The sequence below is a fragment of the Delphinus delphis genome, chromosome 13 (assembly GCF_949987515.2).
Source record: "Delphinus delphis chromosome 13, mDelDel1.2, whole genome shotgun sequence".
In the NCBI taxonomy this organism is placed as follows: domain Eukaryota; kingdom Metazoa; phylum Chordata; class Mammalia; order Artiodactyla; family Delphinidae; genus Delphinus; species Delphinus delphis.
This window is the reverse complement of record NC_082695.1, coordinates 7,952,033-7,969,381: the sequence shown is the minus strand read 5'-3', so window position 1 is coordinate 7,969,381 and position 17,349 is coordinate 7,952,033. Positions and strand designations below refer to the sequence as shown.

The window sequence follows — 17,349 nt, the reverse complement described above, 5'->3', positions numbered from 1 at the left end:
GCCCCGGAGCGGCTGGGCCTGTGAGCCACAAGTACTGAGCCTGCACGTCTGGAGCCTGTGCTCCCCAGCGAGAGAGGCCGCAATAGTGAAGAGTAGCCCCCACTTGCCACAGCTGGAGAAAGCCCTCGCACAGAAACAAAGACCCAACACAGCAAAAATAAATTAATTAGTAATTTTAAAAAAAAGAATAAGGTATTTGAATGCAGAGAATGTGCTTTTGAAAAAAAAAAGAAAGACAGATAATAGGTGTTGGCAAAGATGTGGAGAAGTCTGGAACTCTTATAATTGCTGGGAGAAATAGAAAATGCTGCAGCCACTTTGAGAAACAGGCAGTTCCTCAAAAACTTCAATGTAGAGCTACCATCTGACTAGTCAATTCTATGCCTAGGTTTCTACCCAAGAGAAGTGAAAACATATGTTCACATAAAAACCTGTACATGAATGTTCATAGCATCATCAATCACAATAGCAAAAGGTAGAAACAGCCCAAATGCCCATTGACAGATGAATGACTAAACAGACTGTGGTGTATCCATACAGTGGAATATTATTCAACCCTATAAAGGCATGAAATACTGAAAGATATATAACTTGGATGAACCTTGAAAACGTTCTTCTAAGTAAAAGAAGTCAGTCACAAAAGGCCACATACTGTACAATTCTATTTATATGAAATGTCCAGAATAGGCAAATCCATGGAGACAAAGTTTCCAGCAGCTGGGGGAGGCGCGGCTTGGGGGAGTGGGAACTGACCGCTAATGGGGCTTCTTTTAAGGGGGTATGAAAATGTTCCAAAATTAGACTGTGGTGTCGGTTGCACAACTCTCAATATTTTCAACATACTAAAAACATTTCATTGTACACTTTAAGTGGGAAAACTGTAAGGTATGTGAGTTCTATTTGTTTCATTATAAGGTGTCTAAAAAAAAAGCCTGGCACCCCACAAGCACTGTTAAACGTCAAAGGCTCTTACTTCTCCCTCCCCCACTCTCTCCCAACCAGCCTAAGGCCTCCAGTTTCTCCCACCAGTGTTGATACCATCCACGCCCAACTTATGTACAGACCAGTGCTTATAAACCAGTCCTCCAAGGGAATCTTAAATAAGGGCTACTCCCACCAGAAGCCAGCTTCCTGTTTCCAGGCCTTGGGAGGAGAAGGGGCAGAGCTTTCTTTTTTTAAAAAAAATGCCTAGAAGCCCCTGAGGAGTGGGCTAAGTGACTCCAGACAGGGCACATTTGTGGTCCTGAAGTGATTTCCCCCAGAGGCTGGTTTGGACCCCTCCATTAATTCTGAGACTACAGTGAGTAGTGGCAAGTGTGTTTCTTTAAAAGCCCATGCTCTCAGATGTAGAGAACAAACGTATGGACACCAAGTGGGGAAAGTGGCAGGGGGAAGGGTAGGGGGATGAACTGGGACACTGGGATTGACATGTATATACTAATATGTATAAAATGGATAACTAAGAAGAACCTGCTGTATAAAAAAATAAATAAAATTTAAATTAAAAAAAAAAAAGCCAAGCCCATGCCCTCTATAAACCCTAATCCGTCCTGTGGAGCAATTCCTCAGCTAGGAGGGAAGCAGGCGGTAGCAAGGCAAAGCCACCGTTTCCTCTGCAGGTTCAAAGCAGCCATGGGACCTGGCTGGGCTATTTCAAGTTGCTGTGTCTGCAAGCATGGTTTGTGGTCTGATAAATGACATTTATTTATGGCCCATGTAGGGGAAAGTCAACTCTAGAACCCCACTCAACATCCACAGATTGGGGAGCTAAAGGCAGATGTGCAGGCAACTCCTTTTCATTCCTATGGCCACCTCAGTTCCCACTAAGCTTCAAAGAGAATTAGATTCAATACCCACAAATACTTTCCCCATTAACAATCCCACATTTAGGAATATACCCTAATGGGAGTTCCCTGGCGGTCCAGTGGTTAGGACTCGGTGCTGTCACTCCGTGGCCCCGGGTTCAATCCCTTGTCAGAGAACTAAGATCCCACAAGCCGCACAGCGTGGCCAAGAAAAAGAATATACCCTAAGAAGATAATCAAACAAAAGTGAAATGAATAACCCAGAACACCACTGTCCTATAGAAATATGTGAGCCACATATGTACTTGAAAATTTTTTTGAAGCCACATTTTACTAGGTAAAAAGAAACAGGTGAAGTGAATATTAATAATCCATTTTGTTTAATATATCCAAAAGTTGATCATTTCAACTAGGGTTGCCAGATTTAGCAAATAAAAATACAGCATGCCCCATTACATTTCAGATAAAGAACAAAAACTCTTTTTAGCATAAGTATATCACGTGCACTATATGGGATATACTTATAGTAAAAAAAGGTATCTGCTGTTTATCTGAAATTCAAATTAATTAATAAATTTATTTATTATTTATTTATTTTATGCCTGTGTTGGGTCTTTGTTGCCGCGCGGGGGCTTTCTCTAGTTACAGCGAGTGGGGGCTACTCTTCGTTGCAGTGCGCAGACTTCTCACTGTCGTGGCTTCTCTTGTTGCGGAGCACAGGCTCTAGGCAAACGGACTTCAGTAGTTGTGGCACGTGGGTTCAGTAGTTGTGGCTCGTGGGCTCTAGAGCGCAGGCTCAGTAGTTGTGGTGCACGAGTTTAGTTGCTCTGCAGCATGTGGGATCTTCCCGGACCAGGGCTCAAACCGTGTCCCCTGCATTGGCAGGCGGATTCTTAACCACTGCAAGACCAGGGAAGCCCTGAAATTCAAATTTAAATGGGCTTCCTTTTCAAATCTGGCAACCCTAATTTCAACAGGCAATCAATATAAAAAATAAATTAAACTGGTATTGTGCACTGTTCTTTTTTGTACTAAGTCTTTGAAATCTATTGTGTATATTATACTGACAGCACCTCTCAATTTGGGCTTGCCTTATTTCAAGTGCTCAATAGCAACATATGACTAGTGGCTACCCTTTTGGACAGTAGAGATCTAGAAAGTTCCTCTCAGTGTTTTTTATAATAGTAAAAAAATCAGAAATTAGCAAAATACCCATCAACAGGAAGGCTGCTTAGGTTACAACTGACACTTAGAGCACTTACCATGAATCAGCCCTTGTCCTACGGACTCTGCATGCCTTATCTTGTTTAGTCCTCACAATGACCATTTGAAGTACGTACTGGTATAACCCCTTTTTATAAATGAGGAAAGTAAGGTTCTGGGAGCTTATATAACTTGCTCAAGAAAGTGGTGCAGCCGAGGTAGGGCACTGGTTGAAAGTTTGGTCTGTGCTGTTAGACTGACCTTTGCATCCTTGGCTCTGCCAAGTAACCTAACAAGTAACTTCGTCTTTTTAAGCTTCAGTTTCCTCATCTGTAAAAGAAATCACAAGTGTCTATCCCACAGGATTGCTGGAGTCTAAATAAGACAGGGGATGCAGAGCACTAGGCAAGGCAACCTGCCCCTGGTAAGTTCTCAGTGACGTCACTACTATTCTTCCCAGCATCTTTGTCCTTTCCTGTTTGATCAAATTTTTCATGGTGAGCATCAACCCTGTTTTCTTTTTTTGGCCACACTGCAAGGCATGTGGGATCTTAGTTCCCCTACCAGGGATCGAACCCGTGCCCCCTGCAGTGGAAGCGCAGAGTCCTAACCACTGGACCGCCAGGGAATTCCCCAGCATCAACCCATTTAGAAAGAGAAAAAAACTACTTTCAGAAGAGGAGAAAACAGCCCAAAAAGCAGCTAGAGGTCAAGGGAAGGAAATATAGAATAAAGGAGGGGAGGAAAGGAAGAAAGGTGAGGCATCACTTCCCCAGTTTTCTGAGTGACCACCAGGGGGCAGTGCCTGCAGTTTCCACAGCTAGGGAAAATGATCCGTTTTAAAAAAAAAAAGTTGCAATGAACAACTCATCAACACCATTCATCTTAAATGGGGTGCCCTCTCCCAGGAATTTCCCCTGAAAGGCTGCCAACATTCATCTTACAGGAGATGTGAAAAAGCAGTGGATTTATGGTCTCCCAGCTGTGAGCGATCTGTGTCTTACCTTTGGAGTCTTCTTTGGCCAAGTGACTACGGGAACCCCAGTGATGGCCAGACTGGGGTCGTCATCCGCGTGCTCCTTCAGGACATTCTGTGGTAAAACAAAGCAGCCATATTAGCCTAGGGTAGAGGGGATGTCTCTGAAGGGGGCTGGAGGCTGCACCTTACCCAGCAGAGTCTCTGCAGAGTCACTGCCTGTCCCCCCAACTCCACCAATACCCACACACTCAATAGAAACCAAGCAGCCAGGCTTCTCCAGCATCCACAAAACACAGAACATTCCCTTCTCCAAAAAAATTTTTAAAAGCAAATCACATACCTCCCTATGACTTGCATGAATGTATCACTCAGTGATCATACTTTTGACACCAAACATTGGTCCAGAGCTCCAGGGACTCTCATGGACCCAACCTCATTTAATCCTTACCAAGTCCTCTCGGAGGGGGCTGGGCAGTGACCCAACTGATCCTCTAATGTACACAATTCAGCTACGTACTCAGAGAAACAAAAGCAACCACGAGGTCTCACCCATGAGCCCTGCCTCTGGTTTTCCATCAGTCGGCAAGCCATGTGTATCCTCACCCTGGTGTGTAAAGACATGTCATTGTTTTTTGTATCAAGGGCCCTAAACACAAGTAGATACTCAATCTGGTCTGACTAAGCTTGGAGTCTGCTAGCCATGTGCTGGCAGAAAAATGGGCTGTGATGGACATACTGCCAGACTGTGTGAGGGTCTCCCACACAGGCACTTTGTGTTCACTCCTTTGTGGGTGGTTTCAAGGTTTTTCAGGGTAATCCTGACTCTACCAGATTTTGGCCTTGTGTGCTGCTAACTTTAGAATCTCATCAAGGTGTAAGATGTCACTCCACTGAATCATCCCTAACTTATTGGTGAGGCAACCAAGGTTCAGAAATGCTCAAAGGACTTTGATGCCGCCCCAGACCAGGAGGACAGAGCCCCTGAACCCTGCTCTCTGGCACCAGACTACCTGCCGCATGACCATGTCACACATGGGTTTTTTGGCTGCACCCACAGCATGCCATAAAAAGGTGTTTAGGGATGGACACAGATATGTTACTGGCCTATTCGTTACTGGCCTACCTCGACCATTAATTTTTGGATTGTACAAAACATTCCTGCAGAGACATTTAAGAACAGAGTAAGTTGCACAGTAGCACTTAACAGGAAGAGCAGAAGAGCTCAGAAGATAAATGTAGGTGAAGATGATTTTAACTCACTTTCCCAAATCTTCACCAGAAAGACTCTAACTCACTTCTAACTTATCTACTTATTTTCCTACTTTTATGATCATCATTTGGTTGCCCGATTTTTCAAAATGTTGGGACTTCCCTGGCGGTCCAGTGGTTAAGACTCCACACTTCCACTGCAGGTGGCACGGGCTTGATCCCTGGTCAGGGAATTAAGATCCCACAAGCTGTGCGGCAGCAAAAAAATAAATAAATAAGTAAAAATAAAAAGTAAAATAAATAATTTTTTTAAATGAATAAATAAAAATTTTTAAAACGTGCCTATTACCTCAAACCCACCTGAACAACTCCTTTCTCTCCCCACAGAAGGGGGCCAACAACACCGTGGTCAACAGTTTGGCCTCTGGGGGTGCCTGGGTTCAATTCTCAGCATGTACAACCTTCTCCAAGTCCCAGAGTCAATGTCAATGATTTATAAATGCTATCTATAAAATGTCTTGGTTCACTGCTATATCCCCAGCTTCCCACAATGACTAACCTACAGTAAGTCTCCAGTAAATAACTTAAATAAAGCCACAAATCCCCGAAGACGGACTCTACAAAATGCCTAACCCGTACATCTTAAATCTGTCCAGGGAGACAAAAACAAGCAAACTCTGAGAAACTATCGCAGACAAAAGGAGGAAGAAAGGACATTAGGTAAAAATTGAGGAAATGTGAATAAACGATAGCCTTTAGTTAACAATAATGTATCAGTATTGGTTCATTAGAAGTAACAAACGCAGGGCCTTCCCTGATGGTGCAGTGGTTACGAATCCGCCTGCCAATGCAGGGAACACGGGTTCGAGCCCTGGTCTGGGAAGATCCCACATGCCGCAGAGCAACTAAGCCCGTGAGCCACAACTACTGAGCTCAAGTGCCACAACTACTGAAGCTTGCACTCTAGAGCCCGTGCTCCGCAGTAAGAGAAGCCACCGCAATGAGAAGCCCGCACACCACAACGAAGAGTAGCCCCCACTCACCACAACTAGATAAAGCCCGTGCAGAGTAACGAAGACCCAACGCAGCGAAAAATAAATAAATAAATAAATTTATATATATATATTAAAAAGGTAATAAATGCACGCTGTTATCATAGGATGTTAATAACAGGGGAAACTGAGTGTGGGGGTTATGTGGAAACTCTGTACTATCTGCAGAATTTTTCTGAAAATATAAAACTGTTTTAAAACATAAAGTCTATTAATAAAAAATAATTTTTAAAATGCCTATCAGACAGTAGAAACAGCTACAATAAAGGAAAACAGGATTGTTAGGTTGCCAATTTTTCTAACACCTATGCAGCATATTTTAAAAGAAATACAGGGCTTCCCTGGTGGCGCAGTGGTTGAGAGTCCGCCTGCTGATGCAGGGGACGCGGGTTCGTGCCCCGGTCCGGGAAGCTCCCACGTGCCATGGAGCGGTTGGGCCCATGAGCCATGGCCACTGAGCCTGCGCGTCCAGAGCCTATGCTCCGCAATGAGAGAGGCCACAACAGTGAGAGGTCCGCGTACCGCAAAAAAAAAAAAGAAATACAACAGAAAGGAAACAAGTATACAGACAAAATGCAACTCAGGTGTGGAATTCACATGGAGTGTATGAGGCAACCAAAGGCTGGGAGCATTGGCAACGATCGCTCCCTGGATCGTGCCTGGAGGAAGAAGTATTTCATCACTGACATTGTTTAGAATTGCCAGTTCCTGATGATGACAAAATCAAACCAACTTTTTATCAGCTTTGTTCTTTCATTATGGTTTTCACATGCACTGCGGACATTGTACCTCTCACAACTTGCACTTGAGTGGGTCATTCCCACGGCCTTCTACCCACCTGGTCAACACTTGGGGTAGGTGAGACTAGCCAGGTGAGGGGTAACTGTCAACGTCAAGAGGAGAGCAGGCACATGTTCTGTTGAATGAACGTATGAGAGTAAGAAGTACTGAGTGCTTGCTTTGTGGCCGGTACCGTACTAAATGTTTCATATCTACGCTCTCACCCAATCCTCCTGACCACCCTGTGGGATGAACTATCATCATTTCCACAGTGCAGATGAGAAAAGCAGGGCTTAAGGGATGAAGGGAATTGTCCAAGACCACTCAGCCAGTAAGGGGTGAAGACTCTTTAACGACTGCATCATTCGGCCCTGAAAAAGGGAAGGGAGCCATGTTCATATCAACACAGTTCACAGCAGCAAAACAGGGCACTTCCCTGGTGGTCCAGCGGTTAAGACTTCACCTTCCAGTGCAGGGGGTGTGGGTTCGATCCCTGGTCAAGGAGCTAAGATCCCACATGCCTCATGGCCAAAAGACCAAAACATAAAACAGAAGCAATAATGTAACAAGTTCAATAAAGACGTTAAAAATGGTCCACATCAAAAAAATATTAAAAGAAAAACAAAAACCAGCCAAACGATAGAAACAACTCAAGTGTCCACCGATGGATGAATGGATAAATAATATGTATAATATACATACCATGGAATATTATTTAGCCTGAAAAAGGAAGGAAATTCTGTCACATGCTATAACGTGGATAAACCTAGAGGACATTACGCTCAGTGAAATAAGCCTGACACAAAAGGACAAGTACCATATGATTCCACTTATATGAGGTCCCTAAAGCAGTATATTCATACAAGCGGAAAGTAGAAGGGTGCCTGCTGGGCTGGAGGAGGGGAGAAATGGGGAGTTATTATTTAATGGATATAGAGGGGCTTTTCTTGTTTGTGTTTTTACTTTTTTATTTTATTTTTTTTCTGAATACAGAGTTTTAGTTTGGGAAGATGAAAAAGTTCTGGAGATGGATGGTGATGGTTCTACAACAATGTAAATGTACTTAATGACACTGAACTGAACACTTAAAGGTGGTTAAAATGATAAATGTTATGTTATGTATATCTTACCACAATTTTTAAAAAGGGGAGAAAGGAGTGGGGCAAGGCAGTCCCTCCCTAAGGAATGGATTCAGAGGTTCCAGAAAGTACAGATTGGGGACATACTATCTCACTAGTTAAACTTCTGCTGTTTTGCCTGGGACAACACTAGTTCTAGACTCAGAAGATCTGGTTCAGGTTCTACAACTTACAACCGGCGTCACCTCGGGTAAGCCACAGCTTCCTATTGTGTGTCCTGGGAGTAGAACAGTGACATCTACACCTTGATTGTAGGCTATGAAGCTGGATGTGATTTTATGACCATTCTTAGGAACATTTGTTGAGTGCTTGCTCTAGACATTAAAATAATCCTATCTGTGGGGTAGGGCTGATTCTCCCCATTTCACAAAAGCAGAAAGTAAAATTCAGAGAGGTTCAGTGATATAGTCCAAGGTCACACAGCTGAGAGGTGGGTGAAAACTGGCATTGACCTGGTCCATCTGACAACGAACCTAACCAGTAACACTGAGTGATAAAGCCTCAGGAAACCATGTCAGCAATGTCTCCAACTGATCCCTACCCCACTATTAAAAAGATACCTAGGAGACTTCCCAGGTGGTCCAGTGGTAAAGAATTCGCCTTCCTTGGGCTTCCCTGGTGGCACAGTGGTTAAGAATCCGCCTGCCAGTGCAGGGGACACGGTCCGAGCCCTGGTCCAGGAAGATCCCACATGCCATGGAGCAACTAAGCCCACGCACCACAACTACTGAGCCTGCGCTCTAGAGCCCGCGTGCCACAACTACTGAGCCCGTGTGCCACAAGTACTGAAGCCCGAGTGCCTAGAGCCCGTGCTCTGCAACGAGAAGCCACCGCAATGAGAAGCTCGTGCACCGCATCAAAGAGTAGCCCCCGTTCGCTGCAACTAGAGAAAGCCCCCACGCCCAGCGAAGACCCAACACAACCAAAAATAAATAAATAAAATAAATTTATTTAAAAAAAAAAAAAAAAGAATCTGGCTTCCAGTGCAGGGGACGCAGGTTCGCTCCCTGGTCAGGGAACTAAGATCTCACATGCTGCGTGGCGACTAAGCCTGCGTGCCTCTACTAGAGAGCCTGCGTGCCCAACTACAGAGCCCATGTGCTCTGGAATCCGCGCGTCACAACTAGAGAGAAGCCCGTGTGCTGCAACGAAGAGCCCGCGCCACAACAAAGAGCCCACTTGCCGAAACTAAGACCCGATGCAGCCAAAAATGATAAATAAATAATTTAAAAAAAAAAAAAAGACACCCAAGAGACAATCTGGGCTCATATTTACCATTCGACTCACAAATACAGAAGTGAATCATCCCCACCTATTCCTTGCAAAACAGACAGAGGGACTAACTAACACCATTCAGCCACTAACACCTTTATAAAGCCTTTCTGAAACATCCCCCCCATCACAGAAGAGGCTCGTGTGACCAAAGTGGGCCTGCACAGGAATGAAATTTTGTTGACATTTCATAGTTCTTAATAACCCATATGAATTTCACACCCTCCTCCACAATACATCAGGGTTTGTTTTCTTCTAAAAATAATGTTTCCTGCCCCCGACACACACCAATCATTAAGAAAAAAGCTTTTCAGGAAGATGCTCCATGTCTAGCCAAAGCTATATACATATATCTTACCCTATGGTTGGGGGGCAGAGGACTTCCACAGGATTTTCTGCCCCCTTATCCCAATCTCAAACTCTATGCTGGGGGGTAACAAACTCAAATGCCTCCAGGAACCAAGCAGGAAAATATAAATGGACTCTTAGAGTGATAGACAGTAGTGCAGCGTATGGCAAACTAGAGACCACGTGCCCAGTTTAAAGACGGCAAATGCTTCTCAATTTCAACTTATTAATCTCCTGTGGAAATGAACCCTACCAGATCTCTGGTTTTTCAGAAGAAATCAAAGATACAGAGTTTTATTTAAAATCTCTCCAATTTCAGGACTTCCCTGGTGGTCCAGTGGTTAAGACTTCACCTTCCAATGCAGGAAGTGCAAGTTCGATCCCTGGTCGGGGAGCTAAGATCCCACATGCCACGCAGCCAAAACACCAAAACATAAAAAAAAACCAGAAGCAATATTGTAACAAATTCAATAAAGACTTTAAAAATGGTCCACATCAAAAAAAAAAATCTTAAAAATAAAATAAAACAAAATCTCTCCAATTTCAAATGTTGGCAACTGACTGAAAATTTCAAAAAAAAACACTGTGAGCCACATATATCTGTGGGCTGGCCTGGGCCATGGGTGACCAGTTTACAAACACTGCTCTGCATGTGACTGAAAATAATGCCCACTTGCCTTGGTTTGCTTTGAGTTTCCTTCTGAATTGTCTCAAGATTTCCTGTCATTTCAGTATCAGAGTTGGTGTCAGTAACTCACAAGCATTGAAGTAAGGCCTCTTTAGAGGAATGGCTGGTTAAAAAAGCTATTACTGGGGACTTCCCTGGTGGTGCAGTGGTTAAGAATCCGCCTGCCAATGCAGGGGACACGAGTTCAAGCCCTGGTCTGGGAAGATCCCACATGCCGCGGAGCAACTAAGCCCGTGCACCACAACTACTGAAGCCCGCGTGCCTAGAGCCTGTGCCCCACAACAAGAGAAGCCACCGCAATAAAAAACCCGTGCGCAGCAACGAAGACCCAACACAGCCAAAATAAATTAATTAAATTTTTAAAAAACCCTTAAAAAACTATTACTGAAGGCATAAGTATTATTAATAATTAATACATAATGATAAATAATAATTAAAATTAATAAAGAGACCTCGCCAAGTATCCTTGAGTCTCGGAGCTCATACACACACTTCCTGAAGGAAGCAGAGTTCCTCTCCATGTGTGGCTGTCAGTGGCCACCAGGGGGCACTCTGGCCTCTGGCCCACAGGGAAGTATTTTTCTTCTGTATGTGACAGGCTGCAGGAAGAGGAGATTATTCTAATTGGAGATTTTCTCTCTGAGAAATAAATTGTGCTGAAGGGAGGGAATCTTGTCACTGTCTTCCCTGGGCTCTGCTAGCATTTATACACTCCCTGGGGCTCTTGGAAGCAGAGACTAGGAAGCCTGGGTGCCTGTAACAGCCCAGCACTCTGGGTTATACCATACAACCCTTCTGAGTAGGAATGAATAGGGCAGGCTTTCTATAAGAGAAAGACTGGGGCCACCAGGCCCTTTCTGATGCAAACTGCCCTGCTTTTGACTTAACAAGATAACCACAGACAATGGATGTGCTGGGCCTCTGCTCCTCCTTATGCCAACTTCTCTCAAAGAGCTTTATCAGTTAACACTGGATTCAGGCCCCACTGCTCCCCAGAATGGGGCATTAATAATTAGAAACTCCATCTATAACTGTGACTAAAAATACCAACACTGTGACAATAAAGCAGAAGCAGGTATCAGGAAAGAATCACCAACCACAGGCCAGTAGAGGGAGAGTAACATGGCATAGAGCAGCTCGCGCTGCTGTTGTAGGGAACCCAGCAGTCTCAGGGGTCCCTCCTGGCCAGAGGTAAGGACCCCTGCAACCAGGCATCAATGCACCTTAGGTCTCCCAAGATCCCTGCCTCCACTCCAGCCCAACCATCTTGTGCCTGCCTGTAAAAACCCATCTGTACTGGGCTGAACTGTGTCTCGCAAAAAGCTATGTTCAGGGAATTCCCTGGCAGTCCAGTGGTTAGGACTCCATGCTTTCACTGCGGGTTCAACCCCTGGTCGGGGAACTAAGAACCCACAAGCCTCATGGTGTGGCCAAGAAAAAAAAAAAAAAGATTAAAAAAAAAAAAAGCTATGTTCAAGTCCTAATCCCTGGTACCTGTGAATGTGACCTTACTCCGGGGGGGAAAAAAGGCTTTGCAGATATAATTAGTTAAGAATCTCGAGATGAAATAATCCTGGATTTAGGGTCCACCCTAAATCCAACGACTGGTGTCTTTATAAGAGAACGGAGAGGGAGATTCAAACAGACATAAGGAAGAAGGCCATGGGAAGACAGAGGCAGAGACTGGAGTGACACAGCCACAAGCTAAGGAACACCAGGAACCCCCAGCAGCTGGAAGAACAAGGGAGGATCCTCCCCAGAGCCTTCCAAGGGATGACAGCCCTGCCAACACCTTGACTTCTGACTTCTGGCCTCTGGAACTGTTAGAGAATAAATTTCTGTTGTTTCAGTCCACCAAGTTTGTGGTCATTTGTTATGGCAGTCACGGGAAACTAACAGACCACACTTGCCATAGTGCATCATGATCAAAAGCTTATTAACGGGATTCCCCAGGTGGGCCAGTGGGTAAGACTCCGCACTCCCAATGCAGGGGGCCTGGGTTCGATCCCTGGTCAGGGAACTAGATCTCGCATGCATGCTGCAACTAAGGGTTCGCAAGCTGCAACTAAAGATCCCGCATGCCACAACTAAGACCTGGTGCAGCCAAAAGAAATAATAAAATAAATAAAAAATTTTTTTAAAAAAAAAAGCTTATTAGCTACATGATTTGGGCGAGTCACATCTCTCTGAGTCTCAGTTTCCCATCTAAGAAATGGAATAATAACAGTCCCCACCTTGCCAGCAACATAATACATGGAAGGTGTTTGGCATGTGGAAAATGCTCAACAAATGTCAGCCGATCCCTTTTGGCTTATGCCATATTTCCTGTTGGGATACACAGTCCCCATCCTCTGTTTGCAGAATTCATCCATTTAACAAGTTCTAAGCATAGGGAAAAAATTTTAAGTTTATTTAATTTTGAAGGGCAGTTTAAAAGCTGATTTAGCTATATAACTAGTGGGGATAAAAATGTGATTCAGGGACCCAGAAGTCAGTTTTAGGCTAAAAGGAACCCCAAGTGGCATGGATCAACCCACCCACTTTTCAAGTCTAGAGTTTGCACAGGTGTCTAGAACTCAGATCTCTGGCCCCTCACTGCTCTCCTTCGTTCTCCTGAGGTGGTACCAGCAGCAGACTCAGAATAACACGTACCTTGTTTGGCTCCTTAGGTGACAGGATTCACCCCTGTATCAACCCTCTATCCACTCACAGCCCAGCAAAAATACCAAACACAGGGCTCAATATTACATGCAGCCCCCAGTAGAAGAGCCTTGGTGAATTCTGGAGGCCTGACCCCCCTGGCCAGGCTGAATCTGGTTGCTCCCTGTTTTCTATGCTCTGGGTCATCCTCAGGGTGTGAGAAAGCCAGGCTGCAGCCCTCCCACTGGCTTCCCGCCTTTTGGCTCCTCTGAAGCAGGAGGGGTGTGAAGATTTTTAAAAAGCTGACAGTGCTGGAGGTCTGGGCTCTACGCCTCACTGTTTTGCAAAAGAGCAAGACCCAGAAAGGGCAACTTAGATAAGCAGGTGTGTTCTGGGGTCCAGACCTGATGATCCCAAGGGAGAAAAGCTGTACACACCTTCCTTTCACAGTCATGGGTTTCACAGACTCTCACACTTGACCCTAAATGGGCCTGTTCTCACTCCACGGTGTCTGAAATAATATCAGCTCTAGCTCACTGAGCACTTAAAGGCCCTGTGCTAAGGCTTTCTTTCTTTATCCACGTCCCCTCACTAATTCGATGAGGCATGATTCTTACTATCCCCATTTTACTGCATTCCCCCAGAGCAGTCAGCTGGTTAATGGATGGTACAGGGGAGTCAGCCTGGCTCCACAACCTTTAGTCTTAAAAGATAACACTTGTTTGGGTGATGTACTCTTAATTTAGCATTATTTTCTTTCCTATTTGGGTTTTAATGAAAGAACAATACAATTGATCTCTTTTTTAGTGGGTTTTGTGTTTTTTTTTAAGTAACATCTGAAAGCAGTGGTCCCTCACTGTCTCTTCCAGCCCCCTAATTCCATTCTGCCCCACAATTCTATGTGGCTCATAGTTCTATGCAGTCCCATAATTCCATACAGCCCCATAATTCCATGTAGACCCACAATCCTATGTGGCCCCATAATTCTATGCAGTCCCATAATTCCATGCAGCCCCATAATTCCATGCAGGCCCACAATTCCATGTGGCCTCACAATTCCATCAGTCCCATAATTCTGTGAGGCCCCATAATTCCATGCAATAAGAAAGGTGGCTGTCTATAGTGAGCTGGCATTTCCACCCCTGGCTGACACTCTGGCAGCCAGAAGAGCATGGAATGATAGGAAAGAGAGCCTGGCATTATCTTAATTAACAAGGACAGCTGCAGAATCACCTTGCAAATGTATATCTGACAAAGACCCTCCCACTTCCTATCTCGGTGGTCACTGCGCACTTAGGCCCAAGCCTTCACAACCTTGTAATGCATCTGGTTATTTTCAAGTCATGTACAAATGATTAGAGAAATGGCCTCATGCCCTCCTACCCTCCCATCAGGAGCCTCAGCTCTCTGGAGTTCTAGCTGAAAGTATAGACTCCTCTAGGAGGGACAGCATGCAGGGTAACTCCCATCTCACTAGGAATTACTTTGTCCACCGATTAATGATTGCCAATCCAAGAGATAAAAGGGGAAAAAAATGAACTGAATAGTAAGCCCCTCAAAATTCAAGTGCATCTAAAACCTCATAATGTGACCTTATTGGGAAATGGGTCATACTGGATTAGAGTGGGCCCTAATCCAGACATTATCCTTATGAGAAGAGAAGACACACAGAAACACACAGACAACACAGAGTGCCAATGTAAAGACTGTGGCAGAGACTGGAGGGTTGTAGCTACAAGCCAAGGAGCTCCAAGGATTGCCAGCAACCAAGAAAAACTGGAAGAGACAAGGAAAGATCCTCCCCCAGAGCCTTCAGAGTGAGCATTGCCTTGATTTCAGACTTCCGACTTCCAGAACTGTGAGACAATAAACTTCTGTTGTTTTAAGCCAGTTTGTGGTACTTTGTTACAGCAGCTTTAGGAAACTAATACAGACGGTAATCGCTAACCTAAAACAGGGATGCGGGAAGCTGAAAGGTGGTGAAAGAGCATGGGAAGGGTGGGGAGCTGGTCAAAGCCAGTCTGACTCTCCTTTGCCCATTACCTAAGCATACCTAATTTTTCTCCAAGGACTTACTAGGAGAGCTAAGTGTTCATTACCTCATTGTCCCACAAAATAATTCAGTGACCTAGGTCCCTGTTATTATCCCCATTTTACAGTGAGAATACTCAGATTTCAATCAGTTATACACTTAAGAATGGCCAAGGAACCAACAGAATCTGATCCCTGAAAGGACAAAGCACGTTTAGTCTAATATCTTAGATTTACATACAGGTAAACAGAAAGGTGGTATGACTTGCCCAAGGCCACACAGCAAATAGCTAAGAACAGAAACTGAAATTGAATTCAAGCATCTCTCGTGTCCTGATTTCTTGTTTTTGCCATTACGCACAAGCCAGTATCCTGCACTCTCCACAGAATAATTGTCTTAAAAGAAGGGAGTCACTTAAGGCACCTTAATGCCAAATCCCAAAGGGTTTCACAAAGATGGGGAAGGAAATGGCTTTCTTAGATTTTTACAGGATGCTGGCATCTCCTTTCCTGTCAAAAAGCAAAAAAGTAGATGGTCATTTTGACTTGAATCTAAATCAAGACCCCCCCCACTCCCAGTCAAGTTTTCAAGGTCCGACTGAGCTCACTTGGTCTTGCTTAAACCATAGGGTCACTGAGGTATTCTCATTAGCATGGCTGCAAGGAAAAACTCAACTTTCAAAAGTCCTGCCCACAAAAAAGAGTAAACTAGACCTATAGAAACAGACACAAAAAAGCAAGCTTTAAGGGACAAAAGCAAGTATGAACTAATTAAAAACAAATTTATATATGTTTGTGTACATGGGAGTGAGGGGAAAGCTCCAGAAGTACATTCAGTAAGTGATTAACAAAGGTTATTTTCCAGGATGTGAGAATTGAGGAAGGGGACATTTTCTATCCTCTAGCCTATAATGTTTATTTATTTATTTTTTTTTTTACACTGATCATTTAACAACATTGCACTTAAAACTCTTTTTTTTTCTTTTGGCCACATCACGCAGCTTGCAGGATCTCAGTTCCCCAACAGGGACTGAACGCAGGCCACAGCAGTGAAAGCCCTGAATCCTAACTACTGGACCACCAGGTAACTCCCTACACTTAAAACTCTTAAATAGATGAAATATCCAGAATCAGTAAATCCATAAAGACAGAAAGCAGACTGTGGGGGAGGGGGAAATGGAGACTGCTGATGGGTACAAGGTTCTGCCTCAGGTGATGAAAAAGTTCTGAACTAGATAGAGGTGGTGGTTGCACAGTATTGTGAATGTACTTAATACCACTAAACTGTACACTTTAAAATGGTTAAAATGGTAAATGTTTCTTCCTTCAAGATTCTAAACTGGTGATCTGGTAATTATAATTAATTAACTAATGAATACGATAAATGTTGTATATAATTTACCGCAATTAAAAAACATAGGGATTTCCCTGGTGGTACAGTGGTTAAGAATCCGCCTGACAGGGGCTTCCCTGGTGGCGCAGTGGTTGAGAGTCCGCTTGCCGAGGCAGGAGACATGGGTTCATGCCCCGGTCCCCTGGGCACATGCCGCGGAGCGGCTGGGCCCGTGAGCCACGGCCGCTGAGCCTCTGCGTCCGGAGCCTGTGCTCCGCAACGGGAGAGGCCACAGCAGTGAGAGGCCCGCGTACCGCAAAACAAAACAAAAGAATCCGCCTGACAATGCAGGGGACACAGGTTCGAGCCCTGGTCCGGGAAGACCCCACATGCTGCAGAGCAACTAAGCCCGTGCACCACGACTACTGAGCCTGCGTTCTAGAGCCCGCGAGCCACAACTACTGAGCCCGCATGCCTAGAGCCCGTGCTCTGCAACAAAGAGAAGCCTCCACAATGAGACGCCCGCGCACCACAACGAAGAGTAGCCTCCGCTCACCAAAACTAGAGACAGCCCACGTAGCAATGAAGACACAACGCAACCAAAAATAAATAAATAATTTTTTTTAAAAAACCAAAACCATACATTACAAATGAAAGGAAAAAATAGGTTTCTGATGAAACCTAAAACCTAGCCATCTGGAGACTGACTTACTTTGGGGACTGTCTCTAATCCCAGGGGCTCTGGTTACCGTGAGCCACCATTAGCAGCAATCTCTCAGGTCCCAGAGAAAGAGAGAGAAGGAAAAAAGACATCATCTTTTTGCAACACAAGCCAAAGATCATAACTGATCAACCGTCAAGGGTGAACCA

The 17,349-nt window shown here is 44.5% G+C and overlaps 1 protein-coding gene across 4 annotated transcripts in view; it reads right to left on the bottom strand.

The window, feature by feature from the left end:
- Positions 1 to 17,349, bottom strand: part of KDM2B (lysine demethylase 2B) — a 120,747-nt gene that overhangs the window by 46,689 nt on the left and 56,709 nt on the right. For all 4 annotated transcript variants that reach the window (XM_060028001.1, XM_060028004.1, XM_060028003.1 and 1 more), the window contains one exon: positions 4,013 to 4,099. In XM_060028001.1, the coding sequence (XP_059883984.1) occupies positions 4,013 to 4,099 (87 nt within the window). The remainder of the gene's footprint in view (positions 1 to 4,012; positions 4,100 to 17,349) is intronic.